A 25,678-nucleotide genomic window follows, 5' to 3' on the forward strand; every position below is an offset into this window, starting at 1 on the left:
TGCTGAAATGGTCTGTTTATGCCTCTATAGCCAAGATAGCTGCTAAGCTCCAAGCTCCACAAAGGTAAACACTGCATGCTGTTCACCATTTCATCTCCATGCCTGAGCCCAGTGCCCACGTTGTTGAATTCAGGGAACATACTGTATTCATATTTGATTCCCTGGATTTATCACAATGTTAAAAGACAGCAGGTATGTCTAAATAGTAATGAATACATGAAACATCCTATTGGTTAAAATTCAGTTCTGAGATTAACATACTTTAACTTGTTACTGGTACCCATACTGGATGACAAAATGTTTGTATGATGTGTACAGATGGCAAGTAGACATTTATTTCTGATATGTATAGAATAAAATATTATGAAGAATAGGGATGTGATACAACCATCTTCAGATTGAATTTCCAGAACTGGGGACAAGCATCTTCAAGATGGCAGCATTTGCTGTGGAGTCAAAAGATCCTTATTACCACTTAGTAGCAAGGCATTTCATCTTCCTGGACTCAAGTTTCTTCACGTGAAAAACACATCTTCTCCAGCTTCAAAAGCCTGCAAGTGGAAGCTGTCTGCTATTTTTATGCATAGAGTTTGCAAGGTGTTTTGACTAAAAAGACTCCTGGAAAAAAAAATTAAATAGTCTGCTAATGTGTCTTGCAACTGACACTTCAGTATATTCATACATAAAGTTTAAAGATGGCAGGTAGGTTAAGGTAATTTAGGAATAAGTTGTTCTGAAAACATTTTGTGGAGAAAATATATATAAACAACTATAGACAAAATTATAAAGTGCCTTGTATTTTAAAAGAATATACAGAGAATACAGCAATCACAGCAGAGTCAGGAAGTCTAGTGGTAACCAACCTGTGATTTGCAATATTTGTAAAAAAAATTTTTTTTTAACTGTCTAAAATAGCACCATTTTCTTTTTTTTTTTTTTTTTAAACTGCTAGATAAACAGTATTACAAGATGATTCCACAGTGCTGGCTCATTATACATAGTCAGAACTTTTAATTCGCCCACCTAATGTAGCACTTTCCTAAAACACAATTCATTTTGGCCTCCTCATTGGCAACGGCATATAGTTGGGGGCACTGGAATCTGTATTATTACACATAAAATCCTGACTATCTTAATTTTGATGTCTTTTATAACCACGTTGATCAAATCTATGATTTACATAAATTTAAAGAAACTCTGATAGTCCCTTAGGTGGCTTCCTTTTTCCAAGTTCCTGACTTAAAGGGCCTCAGGCATATTAGCGCTTCCCAGTTTAGCCTTCTGAAATTGGATGCATATTTAGAAAAGGCTCTCAGCTCTCTTACTGCCTTGAACACTTGAAAAGAATGCACAGAAATGCCTGTATTTTCTTAGGGTGCCCAAAACAGTTTCTTAGTAAAGCCATCTATGTACCATCTTACAAATGTATTCTTTATGTAACTTTTATCTATGTGATCTTACAGCTTTAATTTTGGAGCTCGTCTAAAAGAACTTTAAGTTATTTTATTTTAAGCCTAAAATAAAACATTGTAAAGTATTACAGTATTACAGATTATGCATTTAAGACATCAGAAAGGTACAAAATATCTTATTCCTTATCAAACACAAATGGAGGAAAGTAAGGTTGTTTTTCACATTCACACACACATACTGAGCCTCATAGCCTAAAAGCTACTTCCAAGTCCTAGTTTTAAGAAGAAGAGTATCCATTTGTTTTTTCACTCAAATATACATATTTAAACTCAAATATTACTCTTAAAGAAAGCATGCCACATTTCTGGTGAGTTCCTAAAACATAGGAAGCTGTTAAGTATACTTTGGGGCAGTCATCTACTATTTTGATGACCAGGCCAGATTGCATCTCACTTCCAACAAACCACACTGCAGCCCATTTCCCCCTGCTCCTGATGTCCTCGATGTCCTCCCTCTGTGTCACATACATGCTCCTTCCCAATTCAAGCCCACCATTTTCTGTGAGGCCTGCTCCAGCAGTTTCACCTTTCCTAGTCTCTCTCCTAAATTCCAAAGGTTCTGGATTTCTAGTAACACATAATCGTGTTGGACTCTACCTCAGTTTCATTTACTTCTCCCCTGTCCCCATCCCCCAGTCTAAGAGCCGTGAGAACCCCACAAAGGGATCAGGGCCTGTATTGCTCTTCTTTACTGTTGGGGTCCCAGTTCCTAGAAGTGCTAGACAGGAGATGCTTCCCTAGCTGCTTCTTGATGAGTGACTACTGGTATTCAAAGATTCTATATGTCCATACTATCTTTAGTCCAGGTCATTTTTAAGGGCAAGGACTATTTTATTATCTTATGTCATTTATATCACTGTGGTCATGACCATAATGTGCTAAAGATTAACTATATTTAGAAGAATTGCAAGACTGGGGTTCCCCTGGGCCTAGGGCCTCACTCAAAAAGGTTAAAGATTTAAAATATTGACTTTTGTTAGAAGGATTATTGTAACCAGTTAAAGGCATCCAATGTTTCTAAAAAAGAAATGGAGCTACATCTTCAGTAGGAGTTCTAAAGTCAATATATACGGTGGAAAATCAGAATAAAAATTATCCTTGAAAATCCTTTCAGTAAGTCACTCCCAAAATATAGCATAGATGGTTTCATACATGCCTCTCAGGAAGTATAACAGTATAACTTCCACCAGGGTTGGGAACAGAGCTGTTTCTTCCATTAAGCATCATGTAAAGTATCAATAGTTGCCTTTTAGGGGCCACATACTAGAAAAGATACTGTTTTTTATTTCCTTCTTTTCTTCCTAAGTGCATATAGTTGAATTAGATGGACATTAAATGCAATACCGCTGAACACAAATTATAAAGATAATGAATTCATTCTACAAATAAAAACTACAGGCAACATGATAGTGACAAAAGCTAGAGTCTACCAGTTGAAAAACTATTATAATATATCCTTGAACGTCAAGTCTCTCTATTAACACTTGGAAAATTTCCCCAAGTAACCTGTCAGCTTTGCAGCATCTTTTCTAAAATGTATGTCTACCTTTATTCCTTTACAAAGAAACTGTTTACCCCCCCGAAAAGTAATTTTTTCTCAAAAATGTTTCTCTAACAATAAGAACAAAATCTAGGTTGTGGAAAAAATGTTTTTTGATATCTAGCTACAAGTTATTTAAGATAGTCTGCATGTTTTGAAATCATAAACAAATCCAGTTAAAGCAAAAATACCACAAAAATGTAGATGTCCTCTTTGTCTCCCCTTCCATACACACAAAATCAATTCTAGTCTTAAAAAGAAATGCTCTCTGTAATTATCATATGACCCACAATCGCACTCCTGGGCATTTATCCCAGGAAAATGAAAACTTATGTTCACACAAAAATCTATACACGAATGTTTACAGCAGTTTTATTCGTAATAGTGAAAAACCAGAAACAACCCTGAAGTCTCAACTGGTAAATGGTTAAACAAACTGTGGGACAACCATACCATGGGATATTACCCAAACATAAAAAGAACAGACTTGAAATATTCAAGTTGAATTTCCAGAAAATTGTGCTGAGTGAGAAAAGTCAATTCCAAAAGGTTATATACTATATGATTCCATTTATATAACATCCTTGAAAGGAAAAAATTATAGAAATGGAAAACAGCCTAGTGGTTGCTATGGTTAAGGAAGGGGAGCAGGAGAGAAGCAAATATGGATATACAAGGGCAACATCAGGAATCCTTGTAGTGAAGGAAATGTTCTGTATTTTGGCTGTACTGATGTCAATGTCCAAGTTGTGATATTGTACTATACACCATACTATTTGGGGAAACTAGGTAAAGGGTACAAAGGACCTCTCCATTATTTAGTACAACTGCATGTGAAATCTACAATGATCTCAAAATACTAAGTTTAATTTAAAATAAAAAAGAAACACTCTAGCCTAATAAATTTACTTTGCCATATGGAGACCTGAGCTTAAGAATTTATCATTAGCACTTTCTTTGTAAAAACTACAGAAGTGGATGAAGTACGAACTGGGTCATTTACAAAACAGTCACTCACAACTGCTTCTTCGAGTATCATCAGCATCTGTGAATGATCCTAGTTTCCTCGCTGAGGGCTACCTCTAGTGAGACATACCTCTTGACAGTGTTCACACCACAGAAGCCAGAGGCCTGTGCCACAGAGGAATCCTTCCATTTTCCTACAGCCACCACAAAGGCCACAACAAGGAATTTCCCAATGGCAAGGCAAACGGTCATTATTCAGTCTCCCCAAATGTAAGAACTCTGTGAAAGATTGGATGTCAACCTTCTTTACATAACAAATGCTCAAACACATAACAAATGCTCTGCCAGTTATGATTTTTTTCTTGTATCTGAGTTGAGCTAATAGATTTTTTGAGAAGAAAATGCTCTATTCCAGAGGGACTAATCTAGAAAATTAAAACATATATAAGGATACCTTTCAAGTCTTTTTTCTCCCATAAATATAATACAGTCACATTAGAAAGTGATTTTAAACCTACTCTAATGATATCAGATTGCCAGAAGAATTGCTACGTTAGAGAATGTGATTTTCTTTTTGGAATGCTCTTTTTCAGGTATAAACATTCATTCAATCCAATAAAGTCGTTTTAGAAAAAAGTCAACATATAAAATTGATTTTATTTTTTCTATACTTTGATTAAAACAGATAGCATTTGGTAATACATTACAATGCTAAGCATGTCAAATAAAATTGGTGATCTAGAAGGGCATAACCTTCTTCTGCATGACAACTGTGGATTTTAAGTGGAAAAATACTGTAATCTATAAATAAGAACATCCAAAACATATTTAAACCACTTAAGCACTTGATTTTTCCATGGCCTTTGAATCTAGACTGAACAGACCACAGGAAATTTCAGACTGATAGCTGAATCTAAAAGAAAAAAAAAAATCCATTTAGTTACCATGATCATTGTCACCATCAGTCCGTAATATCTTCTTATACTTCACCAACCTCACTTAACTTTGCCCTGTTGCTTTATGCTTGGGAGAAAGACAAATCACTAATCAATTATGCACACTAATTTAAAATGCTACCTTTAGGAGGCATTTTGATACCTTAGGAATAGGGGTGAATATTTCCTCTAACTGCTATACTTTTAAACATTTTCGATAACACCTTAGGCAGGATGCACTGAACATTTGCAAACACTTAAAAATGCTACAGTCTACATCAACTATCAAACTGCGCCCCAAAAGTGGCAGTACAATTCTGCAACTGGTTGAGGTCACGTGGAAAATAGAATTATATGCTAATTTGTTCCTATATTAAGTTATCATAGAAGGTCAGACCAAGCACAGTAAAATGAATTCTGGAAAAAAAATTAACTAAGTAGATTGGTATGTACCGTATCAAAGTAAACTGTTTATCTTAATAGATACAAATACAAGAAAGATTTTTAAAACAGGGGCATTTTCTCCTTTTCAAAAAAGTAAATGTTTTAACCAACCCCAGGCAATGACTTGCATGATTTAAAAACACTTTATCTAAATAGTTTTTCCCTAAAGGAGAACAAGGGCAAGATTTTTTTTTTCCAAGGGGAGAAAAGAAATGGAAAAGGGCAGAGTATCCAAAAGAGAATAATTTCCCCGGAAAAAGCTTTACTTTATCTACGTATTTATTGAATTTTATTCACATAAATAGTTCTGCACATGTACTATAAAAGGAACAGATAGGTTTAAAACTAAATGATGGGGTCAGGAGGTACTTACCATATACATTTATTATTTTACTCCAAAATAAGCTAAACAACAATACAGATGTTTTCCTTAACGTAGATTTGTATGAAGAAAATACGTTTCATTTAAAAAAACTGTTGAGGAAAAAAATCTATGTTCATTTTTTTCTGGAGGGCATATCTATAGATAGGCCTTAACCATAGGTAAGTTTTAAGGATAAAATATCAACTTAGATCAACTTAGAATATCATCCTTAGAATTTTAAGGATAAAATATCAACAAATTAATGGTTGAAGAATTTGGGCTACCAGTTTCATATGTGATGATAGTACAACCTTTATATTTCTATTTTCAAAGGTCCTTTATAGAAAAAAGGAAAAAATTGGGGGGAGGGGGTGATGGAGACCTAAAATCTTACAGCATTTGAAACCAAGGGACCAGTATCTTATAAAGCATCCAGCTTACTGCAGGACACACTAAGACAAGTAACAGAGATCATCTGTGTCACACCCTCAGGCAAATTCCTGGGAAAAAATAAAACGATAATTTTCTGTTCTAGAGTCTATCCTATTTTCCATTAAAAGATATGTTTATATTTTTCATTTTATTGCAACATTTCCAATGCAATGCTACAAAAAGAACTAGCACTCACAAAGAGCCATCTGAATTTTCTTTAAATCATAACTCATTTTTAATTTCTAAAGGGACTTTACCTATTGCTTTCAATAAAATTTTATTACTATTAGTTATCATAAAATACATCAGGTTCCCATGGAATACAAGTTAGACATCTTCAAATACTGACTTTTCTACTATATATTATAGGCATTGTTTACCCTATTTTCTCCTTACCAAGTCAGATATGGAGATACTTAGTCAGGCATAAGATCTTTGGCTTCTTGATGAACTATGAAATAAACCAATATACTACTTTATTATCATTCTTGTTTGAAGGACCTTATGTTTTGGGATCTTTTTTTGGGGGGGGGGGATCTTAATCCATTAAAAAGTTGAGAATTACATTTGAAAAGGGTGGGCGGAAGTCTGACAAAAATGAAAACATGCAATGATGCCTAAAATATCAGGGCTTAAGTAAATTAATCTTCATTCCCACTGAAAGCAGTCTGATGTCCAGGGACTAGGAATTATTCTACCATAACATACAGCACATTAAATACTACAAAAGATCCATTTGAAATGTCTTAAGATAATTATTATGTCATCTACAAATGATTGTATATAGACTTATATTTTAATATTCAATACCAGAGGTTCTAATGCAAAATATGCTGGAATGGTAAATACATTAATTTGGTTAAAGATAAGAGCAAGCAAATCAGTAGCTATTCTATGACTGAGAGTAAGACTCCAAATAAGATCTGAAAAAGAATCGATAGAAGCAAGGGCAAAATATTCGGACCCTGGTTATCACAAACACACTATCATTCCTGATGGTTTGCATATAAAACTCCTTATCTCCACTAGCTAGTTGAAAAGAATGAAAAGCTTCTTACAACCAGCTAAAAAGAAAGTCTTTACCATGCTCCTTGAAAAAGCTCATTTTCACATTACTCAGGCTTCATTATGCTAAATCAATATTCGTTTAGTCACTGGGGTTATTGACATATTTTAAAATAAAAGTATACCCTTCAGCTACTGCACTCATTACAGGTAATTTGTCTTGTCAGAGAGCAGGGAATATTATCCTAGTCTTTCAGGGGCTGACAGCCCATGGAAATACCTCCCCATGGTTACAACTGTAAATAATTTTAAGGTAAAATATTGAAAAATCAATGACTGTTTCCTGCAATCTGTCACAAACAAATCAATCATAATCTGTACTGCCAGAGAGTATGATTTGAAGGAGATGGGAGCAGATGTAATTCTTGGCTGGAATCTCTCATTTCAAAATCACTTCACATAATGGTGTCATCATTTAAACACTTAACAGTCAGCGCAACTGCCACTGTAACATCTAGTTGGACAAAACCACAAGGAGGAGGAGGAGAAAATGCCATCACTATTAGGTTAACAAACATTTAATTTAAATGGTTACTGCATTAGTAAATTTCAGCCGAAAGCAGTTTTACCTGCCCCCTTTCACAGTTTTAAATTAATCAAGCTGCTTTTCTGTGTACTAATGCTTAATAAATTAGTCCATAACTAAAACACATATTCTTTTTATTTTAAAAGTCTATTATAGAGAAAAAAATTTGGAATTAATAAATAAATCATTTGGATTGTAGAATATCCATAATTCTATCTATATAACAAAGACAAAAAATAGTGTCACAGATGTCAAGATTATACTTTTAAAGTAGGTTTGAAGGTCACAGTTGCCCAGATATTAAATTTTATATTTTCCTTCTATTAATAAATATTACATTTCAACTTTGTAATATTGTAGCACATTTTAGAATGACCGGCAAGACCTAGTCAATTCACAAATGCCCTTGCATTCCATACACAAGTTACACCATAGATTGATAGTTTAAAAGCTAGAGTAATAACCCAAGTATATGAAGTATAAAAGTTGGTCAAGGACATAATATTGAATTGTTCTGCAAATGTACACTACCTTCCAAATAATCACTTTTATATCATTTTTTTTCTAGGCTACATGTTAATAGCTCCTCAGCTGCTTCCAACCTCTACCTAGCCAAGAATAAAAGAATCTGAGATTAGTGTATTTCCTCTTCCTGTTGCATTAACCAAAAACATCATATGATTTAAAGATTAAAGAGTCTCCTTCTTGAAGGTTTTTGTTTTTAAATGTATACTAGCTCTTTAATAGAAGAAACTGATTTTAGCTACTACTGTTGCTTACCAATTTCCCAATTATATAATTAAACATCATAAAGCCCTTTATTATTACATTAATATCCCTCCATAGATATAGTTCAGGGAGTATTTTTGATGACTAGAAAAGTATATCATTTTTCTTAAAAAGGAAGAAAAATGATATAAATCCCATTACACAATTTAAGCCTTTATAAACATTCTTAGACATAGCGATTGATAATTTATAAAGGGGTTTGACTCTGTTTTTAATTTAACTTGCATGGGCAATGTAGCAACATAGCATGAAAAGGTGGAAGCTTTTCTTATTGACACAGATTTTTCATTTTTAATTTTTGTTGTTCAAGAATTTTAGATTTATTCTTTAACACCAGCATTAGGTTTCTGAAACTGGAAAAGCATGTGGGGAAATGATCAAAGATCTCATCCAGAATAAAACAGAGTCCTCCATTCCATGTGAATCCCTGCAACAGCTGCAAAGAAAGCAACAAGCCAACCTAGTGAGAGGAAACGGAAAGTATTACCCATAGCCTAGGATTACACAAAAAATGGAAAGGGACCTAAAGCTGACAACTAGGGAAGAAACCCGTGTGTGGGAGCTCCTGGCCTCCAGTGCGCTAGAGCAGCCCAGGCTGGGCCTGGTGAGCTCTTTGGCAGAGCCCTGGAACCAGTTGTCAACCAGCAAGTCTCCCACTCAGAGCTGGGTGGTGGCTGGCAGTAAACCACCCGGCTGAGAGCACGTTCCCCCAGAGAAGGCAACAAAGCCAGAGAGGTAAATGAGGACAGCTAAGCAATGTGCTCAATGTCCGCACATCAACCACAAGCTAAAATGACATCTACTAGAACGGGGTAGGCCACCATCACAGATCTAATTCTCAGAAAGAAGCTATTTTAAGGGTGCTGAGTATGCCTAGATGAGATTTCTCAGCTCTCCCAACATAGCCTATTACCCCAGGAGGAGGAGCTCAAAAACTGAACACAGGAAAGTCAGATTGTTTCCATACCCCAAATTTAAAGAAATTGCTCTCTACTAGATAAAGTTCTTATATGTAATAAACCACAGGATTACAGAGGAAAGTATTCTTTTAAAAGAGATAATATTACCTCCCTATCTTCAGAATCTCCTTCTTCCAATGGCCAGTACAGTAGCTCCATTATGGACTGTAGATTCTTAAAGAGAAAAACAGCAAGAGTTAGCTTCATCTTTCCTACCAGTTTGTTCCTTCATTGAATTACAATTTAATTACCAATACTTCAATTGATTTTACTCCTGAATGATATAGTTCTCAAAAAGCATACTCTAGCCATTTCCACTAGAGAACATTTAGTATAACCTTCTCAATCAACCATAACCTATTACTGTTGTAAGGACATGCTTTCTTCATATTTTCAAGAGTGGGGAACCCCCCCTCACACACCTATTTTATATAAAAGAAGTATCAGTTTTAATACATTTGAATACCATTAATATATAAGCTATAAATATGAATCTTCATAATAAATTTTGGCTAATAAGAGATATAAAACTCAACCAATTTGCATATATGTTTAGATTTTTCCTATATTCATCCTTAGGAGGGAAGAAAAATCTAATCCTCCTGTCTTTTAAACTCAACAAGTTTACATGTGGTTAAAAAAACAAAAACAAAAACAAAAACTAAGCTTAAAGGCAAACAAAGAGGAATCAGATTGCTCACTGTTTAACATTTTCTTCATATTTGTGTGTTTCCTAAGTCACTGTAATGCTTCAGCTCTTGGTCATACATGAAGCCCCATAACGCCCAATCAGTGATAGGAGAACACGAGTGTGTTATTTAAAAACAATTATATAACATTAAAAATCACTTTAATGCCTTTGAAAGTATCCACAGAGAAGCACTTATTCTACTGCAGGCTGTACTAGAGTTGCCTTCTGTAGAATTCTTTTTTTTTTTTGGTCATCCAACCATCTTTTTTACTTAAGAAAATATTCTCTATCACTAAATCCAGTACTTGCTCTCCCCACTAGGCAACACAAATATTCTGCACAGTATTTTTTTTTTTTCTCATAGCTTTTCTCATCTGCTTGTATTCAGCAGCCCCTATTTTGATGAGAAGTGACAAGTTTTGTGCACACCTGTATATCCTTTGACTTTTTAAAAGAGTTTAGTACCCATGACTAGAGCTGATACTCCCTCTAAGTTTATTCTGAAAAGAACTGGGGTAATGAAAATAATCAAAAACTGTAATTTGATATAAATATTATTTCCTTTAAATAATAATCCTATTTCTATTACATATCATAACTTTAGTCTTGATTTTTACGAAAAGCACTGAGTTCAAAAATTTCACTATCCGATGATAACATTAAAAAATAAATGCATTTTAAGTGCATTTCTATGAATCAAAAATTTTCCTACTTACCAATGCATTGGTAAAATTTTAATAATCAAAGGCCTCAAGTGACATTCTCTACATTCTGTACTTAGACCATCCCTATTTCCAATACAAATACTTTGGTAAAACAAACGCTGATGCTATTTTGGGTTTACTCCACACACAAGCACAACTGTGCAGACACTCACTTGCAGATGAGCCTGGGATGCGCAAGGACAAATTTCAGTCAACATTTGGAGGAACCCCATGTTTCAGAAGTGAGCTTAGCTGAAAACATCCAAATGTATTACGGAAACATCATATTTAAAACCTGCACAGAAAATGGAAACGATTCTGTTTAAGGAAACACAGAAGTCTCGTTAAATACTTTGGGGATATTAAATATGAATATCTAATCTAATTTTCTCCAAGGTATCACTCTATATTATCGCAAATAAACAACTAAAGACTGTATCAAGGTGTGGAATATCATTAGCCTGAGAAAAGGCTAGAAAAATGGATTACATAAATGACAACTGCAGGAGAAAATGATATTCTATTCTCCTGAACAAATGTTAAGTGCATCCTTACTAATAAAGATTTAAACTTTAACTACATTTGAATATACTGGTTTTCAATTTTGAAGCATCTAAGTTAATTTGCCAAGCTAAATTGGTGCTCAGGTATACTCTAGCTATAAAATACTGCAGATTTATGCAGAAATAAGTCATGAGTATCACACTCCAGAGTAGTGCTATGAAAGCAAACCAGAGTCATTACTGAACAAGAAAAAAATAATTCCAAGATTTTACATCTTCTTAGAGTGGTATCAGCTGCTATTCTATTAAGGACAATTATTCTCTATAAAACAGCTAACATTTATACTGAAAAGATGTTAAACTACAGGAGCCAACACAATGTAGACACTGAAGGGAAATACACAAAGATATTGAGCTATTACCACACAAAATAGGCTGTGCTATCTCAGAGTTAAAACGCTATTCCAAAATATGATCCTGTTTTCATAATCTGTTTTAAATAAAATGTTTAATTCACTCAGGATTACATGATCTCATTTACTTGCACATTATCAACTGAAGAACACTGAAATTTTCCACAAGATTTCTATACTCTAAAAATATATTAATTATTATATATTAATAATTACTTGGTGTTACTTATTAAAACAGATGACAGGTAATTAGCTCATATTCCTATTTCATTTCTTTTAACACAGCATATCAAATTTGAAAATAATGTATGGATAATAGCATTGGGATGCTGATTTTAGCTGCCAGAAAAGAAATTTTTGAAGGGGAGTTGGGGGATAAGTAAAGCAATTATGTCAAAATTAATGCTCTTGTTTTAGTTTCAGCAAACAAATCTAAATAAGTCATTCTTTGATTTTAGTTTACCATGTAATGCTCTGCAGCTCATTATCCTTGGAGTCACGAATGAGCTGTGACTCTACACCTGGCCTCTCCGATCATAACGCCTATGGCCTCCTCCACTTTCATTTCCTCTTTCTACAATGAGTTTTAATATTAAAGAAAAACACTCACGCATCTTACATACACATTGATGGACGGCCAGCTTCCAGAAAATCATGAGCTACAAAGAGAGGGGGGAAATCTTAATGCAATACTATGTCGAAGGGTATTAGGTGCTGGGTAAGCCAAGGGGTAATATAATCAACAGTATCCGTCCTGCTATTGTTTTGGCATTTGGTATTCAGAGATTTGAAGTAAAGGACAGTAATACTATTCTAGTGGTCATCCAGGTTATGACTCAGATCCTTAAACTAATAAGAGTCTAAATGCACTATCTTCACTTGCTCATCAATTCAAGTTTACAGAACCACATTTTGGAAGAAATAAACAGTTTTCTTCTATGTCTGGAAATAAAAACAAGGCATTCCATAAAAAATGTAGTTAAGTACTTGACAATAAGAAAAAAGAAATTGTTTTAGATCATTAAAACATTCTAGGAGACTGTCTTCTAAAAAAAAGTGAAGGGACATAAATTTCTTATATATTTACCTTTTTATTACAATCCTGTTTCTGCACAATAAGCATGCCTTCCTCTACATATTTTTACTGAACACTAATAAACGTTTGCTTAATAATATACTATGCTATTTATGCTTTTCTTTCTAAATCAGGAACCATTATTCCACAAAGATGGAAGCACAAAAAAAGTCGACAAAGGCATTGCCAAAAAGCCACAAGTAGTATTAATACATGCCAGAACACTTAACACTGAACTATCATTTCTCTCTAAAACTTCTGCTGCCAAAGTGCTCACAAAATCTGGAAGCTCAAAGACAGGTTTCCATGCAATTAAATTCTCCCAAAGCAAAACTGTACAGAAATATGCCGCCCTTCTTATGTCACCATTTTATAGACAACATTTTCTCAGGATCTTAATTAAGATAACGATGCACACCTGTGTCAACATTCTCTGGCAAGACAGCCTTATCAATCATAATCCTTTAAGTACACTCCAAAACTGCAAAGCGATATGACAGAAGCAATCTGTTGCCTTTCCTAGCGTCAGTGTTGTGTCTCTCCCACAAGAATGATGAGATCTTTAAAATACAGCAGATCTCCTTTTATGAGTCTTTAAAGTTTTAACTGTAAACAGTTATTACACTAAATAAACAGGAATAACCTCTTTTGCACTTGATTTAAACAATGACAACTGTACAGCCAAAACTCGAAAAGCAAGCTCCACGACCACGTCTTAACAATACAATTGTGGATCTTATTTTAAAGCTCTAAATTTTAAGAGTTATGTATAACAGGATACGTGCAGACATGACAAACCAATAAACTCTTAGGAAGTTTTACAATTAGATTTTTTAAAAAGTTTTTCATTAAGAACAATCAGGGAATACCTATCCCTAATGTAAGTTAAAATGTTCGGAAAGATACAAATGCAATAGTAAGCCAAAAAGAAAAGGAGTTGTCTTGGTAACCTGGAACCAGAGGGAGTTAGCTCCCACCTCTGCTGGGGGAGAAAGCTTCAGTGACAAGAGACGAGTTAAACTACTGCTAAAAGCACGCAGGCTCCCAAACGGCAAAGCTGATGAATAAAGGAGGAAAAGGGGCGGGGGGGGGCGGGTGGAGAGAAGGGAACGTATCCTTATCGTCACTGCTACCAAGACTAAAAGTTAAAACCTCCGGTTTACCAGCAAAAACGTGAAAGCTTTCACATGAAAACGGAGAAAACCCGCCAGATGTTATCTGAATCCCGTCTGCCCGCTAATGATCAGCTCTCTTCCCATTCACATATTAACACGAGTCTATCTCAAGACGCCGGGCGGCCGTGGCCAGCCGAGCATCAGAGCCATCAATGTGCAAATAAACCAGAAAATAGAGACATCCTTTAGAAATGAGTCTCAAATTTGACGAAGAGCGGAGGTGACAACCACTGCAACAGAACCATAAATTCTAAATGCCTCAATATCTTGCAGGATTCTCTACAGTCCGTGCACCAAAAAGAAGACAGGAGAAAGAAACGAAGTGGGGGGGGGGGGGTTTGTAAGTATAGTGTGTGTATGCGGGGGGTTGCTTAGCTGCCCAGAGTGTCATGATGATGTAATGAGAATGTCTGTGTTGACAGACTCAGATTTTCGGTGGCACAAACCTCCACGGCTCCATTTCATAAATCAGCATTTCAGAAATCTCGGACGAGAGCCGAGAGGGTGAAGCCGCCGCGCGTGGATGGAGGGGACACGCCCACGTCCGCCCGCCCGGGGACCGTCACACCAGGAGAAGCCCGCCCAACGTTCACGCGGCCCATGCCCACAGAGGCGCGCGGGGCACCGTCGCGTCCGTCCGGTCCACGAAGGGACGCGGACGCGGCTCGAGAGGCAGGAAGGCCGGCCGCAACGGGGCGGGTACGCGGTGGCATGGAGGACCCGGGGCTCACCTCTCCTCCACGGCGCGGGCGCGCGAGCCGCGGACGCTCCCTCGTGGCTGGCGCGAGCCCCCGGCGGGCGGCGCGCGCGGGCCACTACCGACCTTTAGCGCGAAGGGCTGCGGCGGCGGCGGCGGCGGCGGCGGGCGGAGCCGGCGGCGGGCGGAGCCGGGAGGCGGGCGCTGGGGAGCTGAGGGGCCGCGAGTGGCGGAAGCGATGCGAGCAGGGCGGGGACGCTTCGGGGCACTCCCCGCGACCACCCGGGCGTTGTCCGAGCCCAGGAAGACACTGCCCCTTGGCTGCCTGAGAGGCCGCCACTGGCCGGCTCTGCGCGCTCCAGGCCGCTCGGCCTCGCCTCAGCCGGCTCGCTGCCACCTCAGCCTGGCTGTTCCCGCCGCCGCCGGCTTCCCGTCTCCATGACAATAGCGCGCCGTCGCCCCGCCCTACCCCGCCCTCTCGGCGCCGTTACTCGGAGGAAAGCGGGCTCACGTCGCCGAAGGGCGGAGTCAATAGAGGCCAGCGTCCAATTAGAGGTGAAAGCAGGGAGGGATGGGGCCGGGAGGATAGAGCGGTTGTAGGAGGACGTCCGCCTGAGGGGCGGAGCCTGGAGGGAACTGACGGAGGGGAGGAGTTAGCGCGCGTGCGTAGCGCGAAGAGTGTGCTGTTGTGGAGAGTGGGTTTGTTTGCAGGGGTTGGAGCTCAGGAAATAAAAGTGTATCTCTCCCGTCAGAATCGTTGAGGGAAACTTTGTGTATAGGCATACTTCGGCTTCCGTGTGACCTCATTATAAAAGACCACAAAGTCCCCGATCTACTGGGCCCCAGCGGAGTGCCCAACACTGTGCCAGCCCCTGTCCTGGTTCACCAGCGCCCCGGTCTGTCCCAGAGTTCGAGTGCTTCTGTGGCTTGTGGCGGCGCGGTGTGGAGAGACAGGCAAAGGGTCTGTTTTGTATTCTAAATGTGTGGCCTTCGTGGGCAAGGGCTCAGCCTGTGACTCGGTTGTGTGTGTTTGCCTTGCCAGCGCCTCGCTGAACAAACGGTGGTTGGGTTGGTTACTGCTCCGCAATGTTAGCAGTGGAGCGTGGGCGGATACGAGAGTGGGTGCGAAGGGGAAGAGGACCCGCACTCTCCACCACCACCGGCCTGGCGGGGCGAGCTGCGGATAATGCAGAGCCCCGAGAAAGAGGCAGCCAGGCATTGCGGGAGGGGGTGTAGTGGAGTCCGAAGACCTACTCCGGTGTAGCTGCTTCTCCGTCTGGCAGCTCTTGCCCACTACCTCTCTGGAGAAAGGCCACCCCCGTAGTACTGGGTCCCCACTGCCTCCTCCCTCGCCGTCTGGCGGGGAGTTGGTGGAAGGGAGGCAGGGCCGGAGACGTGCAGATGTCCAAGGCCTGTCTCTCGCCCACCTGCTGCTGCTGGCGGAGAGGGACAGTCACCCCGGACTCCCTGCGCCCTGGACGCTGGCATCCATCCGGCTCTCTCGGGGGCCTTCATTCCGGGTATCCAACTCGCTCTCGGGTCCCCTAGCTTGGGGGAGAAGCCAGGGGCGGGTGGGCGGCGATCTGCCTTGGAGCTCAGCCTTCTGGCGAACGAGAAATCCGCTAACTCCGCGATTTACTGCGGCGTACAGAAAGCAGAGCTTTCGCTGGCGCGCGGTCCGCGTCCTCGTCCCCTTTGTGCTTCGAAGCGGCGGGACCGGCCATCAGGGCCCGCCTTGTGTCGGAACCGCCGCTCCACCCCAACTTAGCAGGGGAGGAAAGTTGGAAGAGATCGGCGCGCCTGGGATGTGTTTGTCATCCTGGGGCCGGCGCTCAAGAGTCTGAGAGAGAGAGAGAGAGAGAGAGAGAGAGAGACCTAGGAGGGGAGGGGGGGGAGAGAAGAGAAGGGGGAGAGGAGGGCCGCGGAGGAGAGGCGGGCGCTAGGGAGGGGCGAGGGGAGCGCCAGCGAGCGGGAGAGGGAGCCGGGGAGGAAGAGGGAGAGGGCGAGGCGCGCCTGGCGGCCGGGTTGGCTGCGGCCACGCAGAGGCTCCTGCCAGTCCTCCCACCGACTACACCCCGCGAAGGAGGAGCTTCAGGCGCGCACAAGGCGTCAGAATCCTCAATTTCCAACTTAGCATCTTGGCAGGACCTTTGCGAAGCCAAAAGCTGAGCCCCCCAGTGCAAAGAGCGAGGGGGAAAAAGAGAAAGCAGCAAGGGAGGGGGGCGGAAAACCCTGCCGGGGCGAGCGAGGCGCGCAGAGGAGCGGGCTCGGCGGCCGCAGCCGGAGGCGCGCGGGAAGCCAGCGAGGAGGCGCCGCGGGCCGGAGCCCGGGAGCCGGGGCCCGAGGAGCGGCGGCCCGAGGCAGCCGGAGACCAGGTGCCCGCCCGCACGCCCTCGCAGGGCGCCGCCCGGCTCGTTGGCGGCCGCGGCGCGGAGCGCCCCATGCCCGTGCGTGGCCATGTCCTACCCGCAGGGCTACTTGTACCAGCCGTCCGCCTCGCTGGCGCTCTACTCGTGCCCGGCGTACAGCACCAGCGTCATCTCGGGGCCCCGCACGGATGAGCTCGGGCGCTCGTCGTCGGGCTCTGCGTTCTCGCCCTACGCCGGCTCCACCGCCTTCACGGCGCCCTCGCCGGGCTACAACTCGCACCTCCAGTACGGCGCCGACCCTGCGGCGGCGGCAGCCGCCGCCTTCTCTTCGTACGTGGTGAGTGAGCGGGAGCCGGGGCGGGCGAGGGCAGCTGGGGCAGCTTGGGGCGGTCGGGGGCTGCGGAGGACACGGGCCTCGGCTCCACCGCGGACCGCCCTTGCCAAGCCTCGCGGACCCTGCAAACTTGGGCGATTGTCTCCCTCGGCTTCGCCCGGGCCTCGGGCTCAGGAGTTGCTCGGAGAGAAGAGCCGCGTCTTGCTCGGATCGCTGAGTTGGCGGAAAGGGTTTTTTGGGGAGAGGTCGCTGCGATTAAAGAGCAGCATTTGGTTCAAACGTGAGCTCCAGGCCGCCCTACACATTTTACTTTCTTTCTTTCTTTTTTTTTTTTTTTTTTTGGTTTTGCCATTTGGAGAAAGTAGTTCAAAAGAAATAGACCCGAAATCTGAACAGAAGCGTGCTAAGTCTGTGTAAATGTGTTTGGCCTCGCCTTTAATTAGTCCTCCAAAATGTTGCAAATCCGTAATCCTATCTTCGCAATCCGATTTGGAGGTATTAAATTTCTGAAAAGTCGGGCGAGCTGCGGTGCATCCGGGATTTTTCGGCCGGGTGCACTTTCTGGAAAAGCGCCTTGGCTTCGGTTTGGGGTAACACTTTTGGAGGGGTGGGAGTGCCGAGGCAAGGCTTAGCTTTTCGTTTTCCTTTCTCTGTGGGGAAAAAAATTTGCTTTGCTCACCACCCTTGCTCCCAACGTGCAACCACTCGGGCGCGTAGCGGAGAGTCGCCGCCGCTGCCCAGGCCTCTCTCTGGGTAGAGAGCCCGGCCGCGGTGGCCGGATCTGTGCACGGAGGGAGGAGGACGTTCCCGGGCAGAGGGGGCCCTACCAGGGGCCAGGGAAGCCAGGACGGCTCCAAGCGCCCCCAAGGACTCAGGAGTTGGCGCCCCCACTTCCTTGTGAGGAGGAGGAGGGGTTGCCCCAGGGTCTGAGCTCTCCAGCCCTACCCCAGGGGAAGCCTGAGTGCGGGCCTCGCAGCCCGAAAACCCCTGGGCGCAGGGGAAGTGTCTTTCGGTCGCCCAGGTGGCACTGGGGACCACGGCCCACTCTCACTTTCTCTGCCCGTTCCCTGCAGGGCTCTCCCTACGACCATACACCCGGCATGGCAGGCTCCTTGGGGTACCACCCGTACGCAGCACCCCTGGGCTCGTACCCTTACGGGGACCCCGCGTACCGGAAGAACGCCACGCGAGATGCCACCGCTACGCTGAAGGCCTGGCTCAACGAGCACCGCAAGAACCCCTACCCCACCAAGGGCGAGAAGATCATGCTGGCCATCATCACCAAGATGACCCTCACCCAGGTGTCCACCTGGTTCGCCAACGCGCGCCGGCGCCTCAAGAAGGAGAACAAGATGACGTGGACGCCGCGGAACCGCAGCGAGGATGAGGAGGAGGAAGAGAACATTGATCTGGAGAAGAACGACGAGGATGAGCCCCAGAAGCCCGAGGACAAGGGCGACCCCGAGGGCCCCGATGCAGGTTGGTGGACGCGGGAAAGGGTGCGTTGAGCAAAAGGGGGACTGGAGAGGGGGCGCACAGGGCCTGGAGGTTGAGGGCAGGGGTCTTTGATTCTGCGGGCGGGGACCTGGGCCCCGCCGCGCGGCCTCCGCGCCTCTGACCGCCTGCGTTTCGCCCGCAGGAGGAGCAGAGCAGATGGTGGCTTCAGGCTGTGAACGGCTGCAGGGGCCGCCCACCCCCGCCGGTAAAGAGACCGAGGGTAGCCTCAGCGACTCGGATTTTAAAGAGCCGCCATCCGAGGGCCGCCTCGACGCGCTGCCCGGGCCCCCCCGCGCCGGTGGGCCCTCCCCGGCCGGGTCTGCGGCAGCTCGGCTGGCCGAGGACCCGGCCCCTCACTATTCCTCGGGCGCGCCGGCTCCGGGCCCACACCCAGCCGCGGGAGAGCTGCCCCCCGGTCCCGGAGGGCCCTCGGTCATACACTCGCCGCCACCGCCACCGCCTCAGGCGGTGCTCTCCAAGCCCAAACTGTGGTCTCTGGCGGAGATCGCCACATCCTCGGACAAGGTCAAGGACGGGGGCGGCGGGAGCGAGGGCTCTCCGTGCCCACCGTGCCCCGGTCCCGTAGCCGGGCAAGCCCTAGGAGGCAGCCGCGCATCACCAGCACCGGCGCCATCGCGCTCGCCCTCGGCTCAGTGTCCCTTTCCAGGCGGGACAGTGCTGTCCCGGCCTCTCTACTACACGGCGCCCTTCTATCCTGGCTACACGAACTATGGCTCCTTCGGACATCTTCACGGCCACCCGGGGCCCGGGCCAGGCCCTACAACGGGTCCGAGCTCGCATTTCAATGGATTAAACCAGACCGTGTTGAACCGAGCGGACGCTTTGGCTAAAGACCCGAAAATGTTGCGGAGCCAGTCCCAGCTAGACCTGTGCAAAGACTCTCCCTATGAATTGAAGAAAGGTATGTCCGACATTTAACGCGGGCTGCGTCGGTCCTGGACTTTCCTAATTTATTAAAAAAAACATGGCCTTGGCAGTTATTTTTCCATCAACATGAGAGAAAAACAAAACTACCCCTCCTACTAAAAAGTTTATAGTTCCTGGAGATGGATGACATAAAAATGTAAACATCTCCACACACAAACAAAAACGTCTTAACCAACTGAAAAGAAAAATTTAAAAAAGGATTTGTATTAAATCTTATTCTGTATATTTAATGTAGCATTTTTGTATTTAAATTGATAACTCAATATCTTTGAAGTAAATTATGAAATTAAGACACCTGTACAGGCATTTAATGTTTTTTTTGTAATATAAATATATACATTTGTGTTTCCCCCAAAACTGTTTCATAGTTTAAAAATACAAGTTTAATTTAATTTTTTACACCTATTGATTTTTCTGGGTATGAGCTGAAGTATTATTACAGAAAGGAAACAGGTTATACTCTTAGATTTAAAAAGTAAAAGGAACTGCAGCCGCCTTTGTAAAATGCAAAATATTTAATTAAAAGAGATTTTAACATAATCAGAGCCACTCATTACTTTTTAGAAGCCACAGTAAACTGTCCATCACCCTGGACAAAAGGTGCAAACTGCAACTTTTTTTCGAAGGGGGGAATGAAAGGTTCCACCGAACCTAGTGTGCCAGCGGGAAACCGTAATTAGGCTTCCAGCCCCGGGGAACCTGGCCCTGCCCGGAATGCAGATTTGGATCACTGATGCGGGCTGCTGGGGGGAGATTGGACCCTGGAGGAGGGAGGAGAGAGACCCAAGTGTGTGCCCAGAAGGGAGAAGAGATGGCAAAGGCAGCTAGAGACATGCACCACCCGAGCTCCATTGCTTAACCTAATTACTTCCAATCAGTGTCGTGTTTTATGCAAAGCAATCAGCTGGTGAACTTTGCTAATGAGTTCGATTTTATGCCGGATTTAGCCCTTATTACTCTTTCAAAGGTGCTCTGGGCTAATGCGGACGGGAAGCGTTAGGGGATGACAAGGAGAAGGCTTTCCCAAGTCACTGTCTTCTCTACCCCTTCAAAATTGGGCATTGATCTCTTCGCTGGATTTGATTAGATTAGTAAACGTTCCATCCGCGACCGTGCGGGTGGTAGGCGGCCGGGTAGATTCCCCGCGCAGCCGCGGGGCTGGGGCCGCGGGACCAGCGAGGGGACGGTTCCCCCCTTTCACAGGTAGGTGTCACACTTGTCCTGAATTACAAGCCTGCACTTTGCAGAGTCGGAGATTGGAGAGAGAGTGGGCGGAAGTGGGGGAGGGAGTGCCATAGGCGCTCGGGGGAAGCAAGGGGAGCCCCGAACGGACCAGAAGAGCCCCCCCGCCCCACCCCCAAGGGCCCCTTTTTGGACAAGCGGCATTCAAAAGTTCGAGGACGTTTGCCTAGATAATGAGGCCGTTGTGGACTTGATCAGGCTTGTCACTTTAGCACTCTTCCCATCTCGGATTCAAGAGTCCGAGTAGCTACAAAAGTATTTTTGAGGTTTTATTTTCTCCGTTTAATCCCGCATCTTTCATCGCAAAACGAAAAGGCAGGTTGTGTCTCAATCCCACATGAGGAAGAGATACCGCCCTGTGCCCGAGGCCCTCCAGCACAGTCAGTGATCGCGTCTCCATTTTGCGTGGGAGATGGGGAACCGCGGACTTGTGGAATTTCGTGGGAAATTTTCACTGGTCGGGGGACGGGAGGCTTTACTGCAAAAACATACCCCAGCGAGGGGAATTAATTTGCTCTATTAAACCCAAGCCTGAGCGTAGAGAGAATGTGTTTGCACATAACACCGGTTTAATTAGGCTAAATCAAAACCCACATATTTGCACTTTTACTCAAGACCACTTTAACCCTGTTTTTTTAAAACACAGCCCAAATTTTCACTGGAGTTTTCACTTTTGCTACTTTTTTTTTTTAACCTGCAACGGGGCTCCTTTAGCTTATTCGAATTTAAACAAGTTTGAAAGCAGCATTGTCCAGATGTTTTCTTGAACAGCAGTCGACTTCAGTGTTTAAATTAGTGAGAAAATTCACGCAGGGAAAATGGTTTCAAAGCTGGAAGTGTGAATGATTAAATATGCATGAGACGATCGTATTTTATTTTGTCCCTTTAATTATAAATGATTTTTTTAAACAATTGAATTCCAAAGATGACTTGCCCTACCCCCCACGCCCCAGCCCCCTCCATCCACCCCCCCCCCCCGACAGCCCAGTTCACAATCCGCTTTTTCCCCCCTGTTGAATATGCAGCCCCAGGAGTCACCTTCTCTTCTAAAAAAGTCAGAAGAATAGGCCAGTCGCCTTCTCTTAAGAGAGAGTTTAAGGACGACATCAACTCTGCGGGATTTGGAAGCACTGGCCCTAAACCCTGCCCAACGATTTTAAAAAGAAAATTCTAGGCTTCCTTGTGTTCCCGGGAATATGCAAATGGCGCGGCGCGGGCCTCCCGGGTCTGATTGCCGAGACTCCGGGCTGGGAGCCGAATGCCGCGGGGGCTGCCTGGGAACGGGAACCGCGTACCGGGGAGCCCGCGGCGTTTCTCCCCAACGAGGGGCTGCGCGAGACGCCTCCCGGCTGCGCAGCGAAACCGCCAGAGGCTGGAAGGCTGGTGCCCACATCGCTGCCCCCTGTCCGCATCCCTCCTGCCCTTGGTCTCTGCAGGGTCGAGGGTTTTCTTTGCGTACTTCGTCCTAAGTACAAGCCCCAAATTAAGTTTAGGGTTTTCTCCTTTGCAGAGCTGGGTTTCGGTGGCCAGTGGTTTTTTTCTGTTGTCTAGAGACTTCTCAGTTTGGGGGCGGCCTGCTGGGCGGATTGAGGTATGTGCAGCTAGGAAATGTCTCCCGCGTTTAATCCCAGAAGTAGATGCGTGTCTGTAAGGTCCCAAGTCCCTCCTGGAGCCTCCTAGCCTCAGCCTGGCCGCATCTTGGGCCGTGTCGAAGGCGTTGCTTGCAAGGGGCGCTGGGGGAAACCTTCCAGCGTGTGCCAGGGGTTTGTTCGCAGACTTGGACTGGGGCGCGGAAGTTATGCGAAGCAGCGCCTAATACACCTCGGTGCTGGGGTAGCGCTGGCGTTTGTCACCTGTGCTTGGCTGCACTGGTTGCAGCCCCCAAGCAGAGCCTAGCTTGGCACTAAGGGGACTAGGAGTCGCTGAACCCCTGGCAACGGAGGCCGCGGGGCCACTGAGTGGGGTCCCTGCAGTCAGCCCCAGGAGCCAGCACCAAACCGGGGACCGGCTGGGTTTCTTCCCTTACCCCCCTGTGCAGGGCCGAATCAGCTTCTGGGATTTGGGGCGAGGAACCAACAGCCCAGTCAATCCCCGAGGGCGCATACTCGGGCATTGAGGTGAGGCTGCAGAAGGGGCCCTTTCTCCTTCCCGCTGTTCGGACCGGGGTGCCAGGGCCCGAACTGCTGTTCCCCGGCCTGGGTGAGGGGCTTTCATCCAGGCCTCCTGGTTTCCAAACCCCTCAGGGCCTCTCGTTCCCTGAGATGTGCACAGCTCTTGGAGCCTGGAAGGTTGGGGGCTGGGCTGCGGTGGTCGTGCGATTGGTTTCAGAACTGGCCGTTCCTACCAGCCCACCTGTCTCGCCTAACAAGCTGCCAGCTGGGGCGGAGGCACAGAACAGCGCCCTGCAAAGCGCCCAAAGTGAAAGGAATGTGATTGAGCTCCCAAGAGGGAGCCGGAGGCGGATGCAGTTTAGGAAGGGCGCCGCCTACTGGTCCCCGGGCGCCACGCGGCTCGCAGAGAGGAGGAGTTAGGCGACACCCAGCTATGCCCTCCACCCACAGCGGGGCCTTAGCTCTGGACCCCAAGAGAGTCAAACGTAAATTGCTCTGCCATCCCACTCGCTTCGGCCTGGGACCCAGCACCCAGTTAACATTGGGGATTCGGAAAGCACAGCCTTCGACTGGAAGAGTATTAACCCTACAGATTCCTGCCACGGCTTGGGCACAGCCTTTAAAACCTGGCGGCAGGCAGTTGAGAAATATGCGGGCAGCTGGAGCAGCCTGCGGCGGGCCGGGGGTGGGGGGCGGGCGCAGCAGTGCGCAGCCCAGGCAGTGCCGGTGGCTCCCACTCCGCTTCAGGTGCAGGTATTCCGTTTCTGCTGGCTTCCACTCCCGGCCTCTGGGCCCCGCACCGTTTTAATTTGCGGTTTGGCATATCGGGGGTCTACGACGCAGCCGCGCCCCCAAAGATCGTTTCTATCTTTTGGCCTGTAGGTTGGACATCTTTAGGAAAAGGAAAAACAAAACAAAACTACCCTCGAATTCTTCAAACCCTATTTCGAATGCACCTTTAATGAGCTCGGCGTGGCAAAGGAGGTGGTGCTCACCTGGACGTCCCCCTCTACCCATCCAGAAGCGCTAACGGGAAGTCTCAGCTGGTTTCCCCCGGTGCAAGGATGTTGGGGACAGCGGGGGGCGCGCCCTCTACCTGACTTTCGCCTTCTTTGCCACTCGGCCCCTGAATAGGAGGAAAATCGGCCCGATCGGAATTTTGCCTCCTGCTCTCCCCCCAAAGTGGCCAAAGCTGTGGGACTGGTCCTACACCCACCTCACGGGTCTCCCTTTTGGACCAGGCCAGAGCTAATCTCCTTTTCGTTTTCGCGCTAAATGCGACTTGGGTCCCAGGCACGAGGTGGGACCCAGGTTGTGGCCTAACACGATCGCCTCGGGGACCGGGCTGCAGCTCTGGCTGCACACCCAGCGCGAGCCGGCCCCTCCTGGCCGTTGGGGATCTCCGGCCTCCCGTCGGCCGCAGGCCCCAACCCTGGGTCCCCAAGGCCGCCCTCCCGGCCGCGCTCGTTTCCGGCGCCCGGACGAGCCTGGCGCTCCCAGACGCCACTTTTCTCAGTGAAATCTGCTTTTATTTGCTCCGAGCAAACCCCGGGCTCTCAGCGCTCTCGCCTGATGGATGCAAATGTAAATGTGCACTTATTTAATTGGATCAGGCCCCAAGATAAAAGAGATAAACGGCTCCCCGTTTGCTAACTTATTTTCCGAGGCATGCAGCGCAGCGTGGAGGGGAAGCTAATGAAGGAGAGGCGCGTCGCTGGGCGCTCGAGCGCTGGTCGGTCGGCTCGGCTTGGGCGGCTCCTCGTCCACCTCCTCTGCATGCGCCCTGCCCGCCGGGTAGGATCCCCTTGGGACTTCCTGTGCAAAGGGACGGGAAAGTGAAAAGGCGCGGCTTCGGCTTCGCGCTTGCAAATACCCAACCTCTCGCCACAGTGTTCTGCGGTTTTTACCCAACTCTCCATGCTGGAGTCCTACTGGCCGGGCCCATTCGATAGAAAATCCTTTCTTGCTCCCCTCCCCAGGCGTCGGTTTCAGAAAGAAAGACGGGAGGGATGTGGAAAAGGCCAGGGCGTCCCCCACCTCCACCCCGACCCCCGGCCACCAGGGTCCCGTGGAGTCACCCTTTAGACGGAGGGACCACCCTTCTCTGTACCCACACGGCCCTCTTTTGGATCCTGGGATTTCTTTCAGAATTGGCGTGGATAACACCCCTTCCCCCAATGTATGCCCGCAATGTACACAACCCTTCAATAGTTTCAAAGGGTCGCAGAACCCGGACATCCAGACTGTAGGAGGAGAAAGGACTGCCTGACTCCTAGCTCCACTGGGCGGGAGTTCAGAACTTCAGCACCAGTGCGTCGGTCTCCGCCATCCTCGACAAATTCATTCCCCAAGTTTGGGCCTCGGTTTTTCCGGCAAAGTTTTTCTTCTGTTTAGAAAGATGGAGGAGGTCTGGGTGGGTGAAGGCAA

General features: G+C 45.7%; 1 protein-coding gene and 1 long non-coding RNA gene across 7 annotated transcripts in view; one reads left to right on the plus strand and one right to left on the minus strand.

Moving 5' to 3' along the window:
- LOC131745011 (uncharacterized) overlaps positions 1-14,898 on the minus strand; it is a 50,858-nt gene extending 35,960 nt beyond the window's left edge. For 4 of the 6 annotated variants that reach the window (XR_010837994.1, XR_010837995.1, XR_010837993.1 and 1 more), the window contains exons 1-3: positions 14,785-14,872; positions 11,061-11,182; positions 9,601-9,666 (exon numbers count right to left, since the gene is read on the minus strand). This is a non-coding gene — a long non-coding RNA (uncharacterized lncRNA). Of the gene's footprint in view, positions 1-9,600; positions 9,667-11,060; positions 11,183-12,413; positions 12,463-14,784 lie in introns of all 6 variants that reach the window. The other 2 variants (XR_010837997.1, XR_010837996.1) reach the window with 2 other exon arrangements.
- A 1,897-nt stretch (positions 14,899-16,795) lies between these two features.
- On the plus strand, positions 16,796-20,385 carry IRX5 (iroquois homeobox 5). The gene is made up of 3 exons (XM_059045125.2): positions 16,796-17,456; positions 18,527-18,932; positions 19,093-20,385. Exons 1-3 carry the CDS (start codon positions 17,208-17,210, stop codon positions 19,887-19,889), a joined length of 1,452 nt encoding a protein of 483 aa, XP_058901108.1. The 5' UTR covers positions 16,796-17,207; the 3' UTR covers positions 19,890-20,385.
- The last annotated feature ends 5,293 nt before the right edge of the window (positions 20,386-25,678 follow it).

This window comes from Kogia breviceps, chromosome 18, assembly GCF_026419965.1.
Source record: "Kogia breviceps isolate mKogBre1 chromosome 18, mKogBre1 haplotype 1, whole genome shotgun sequence".
In the NCBI taxonomy this organism is placed as follows: domain Eukaryota; kingdom Metazoa; phylum Chordata; class Mammalia; order Artiodactyla; family Physeteridae; genus Kogia; species Kogia breviceps.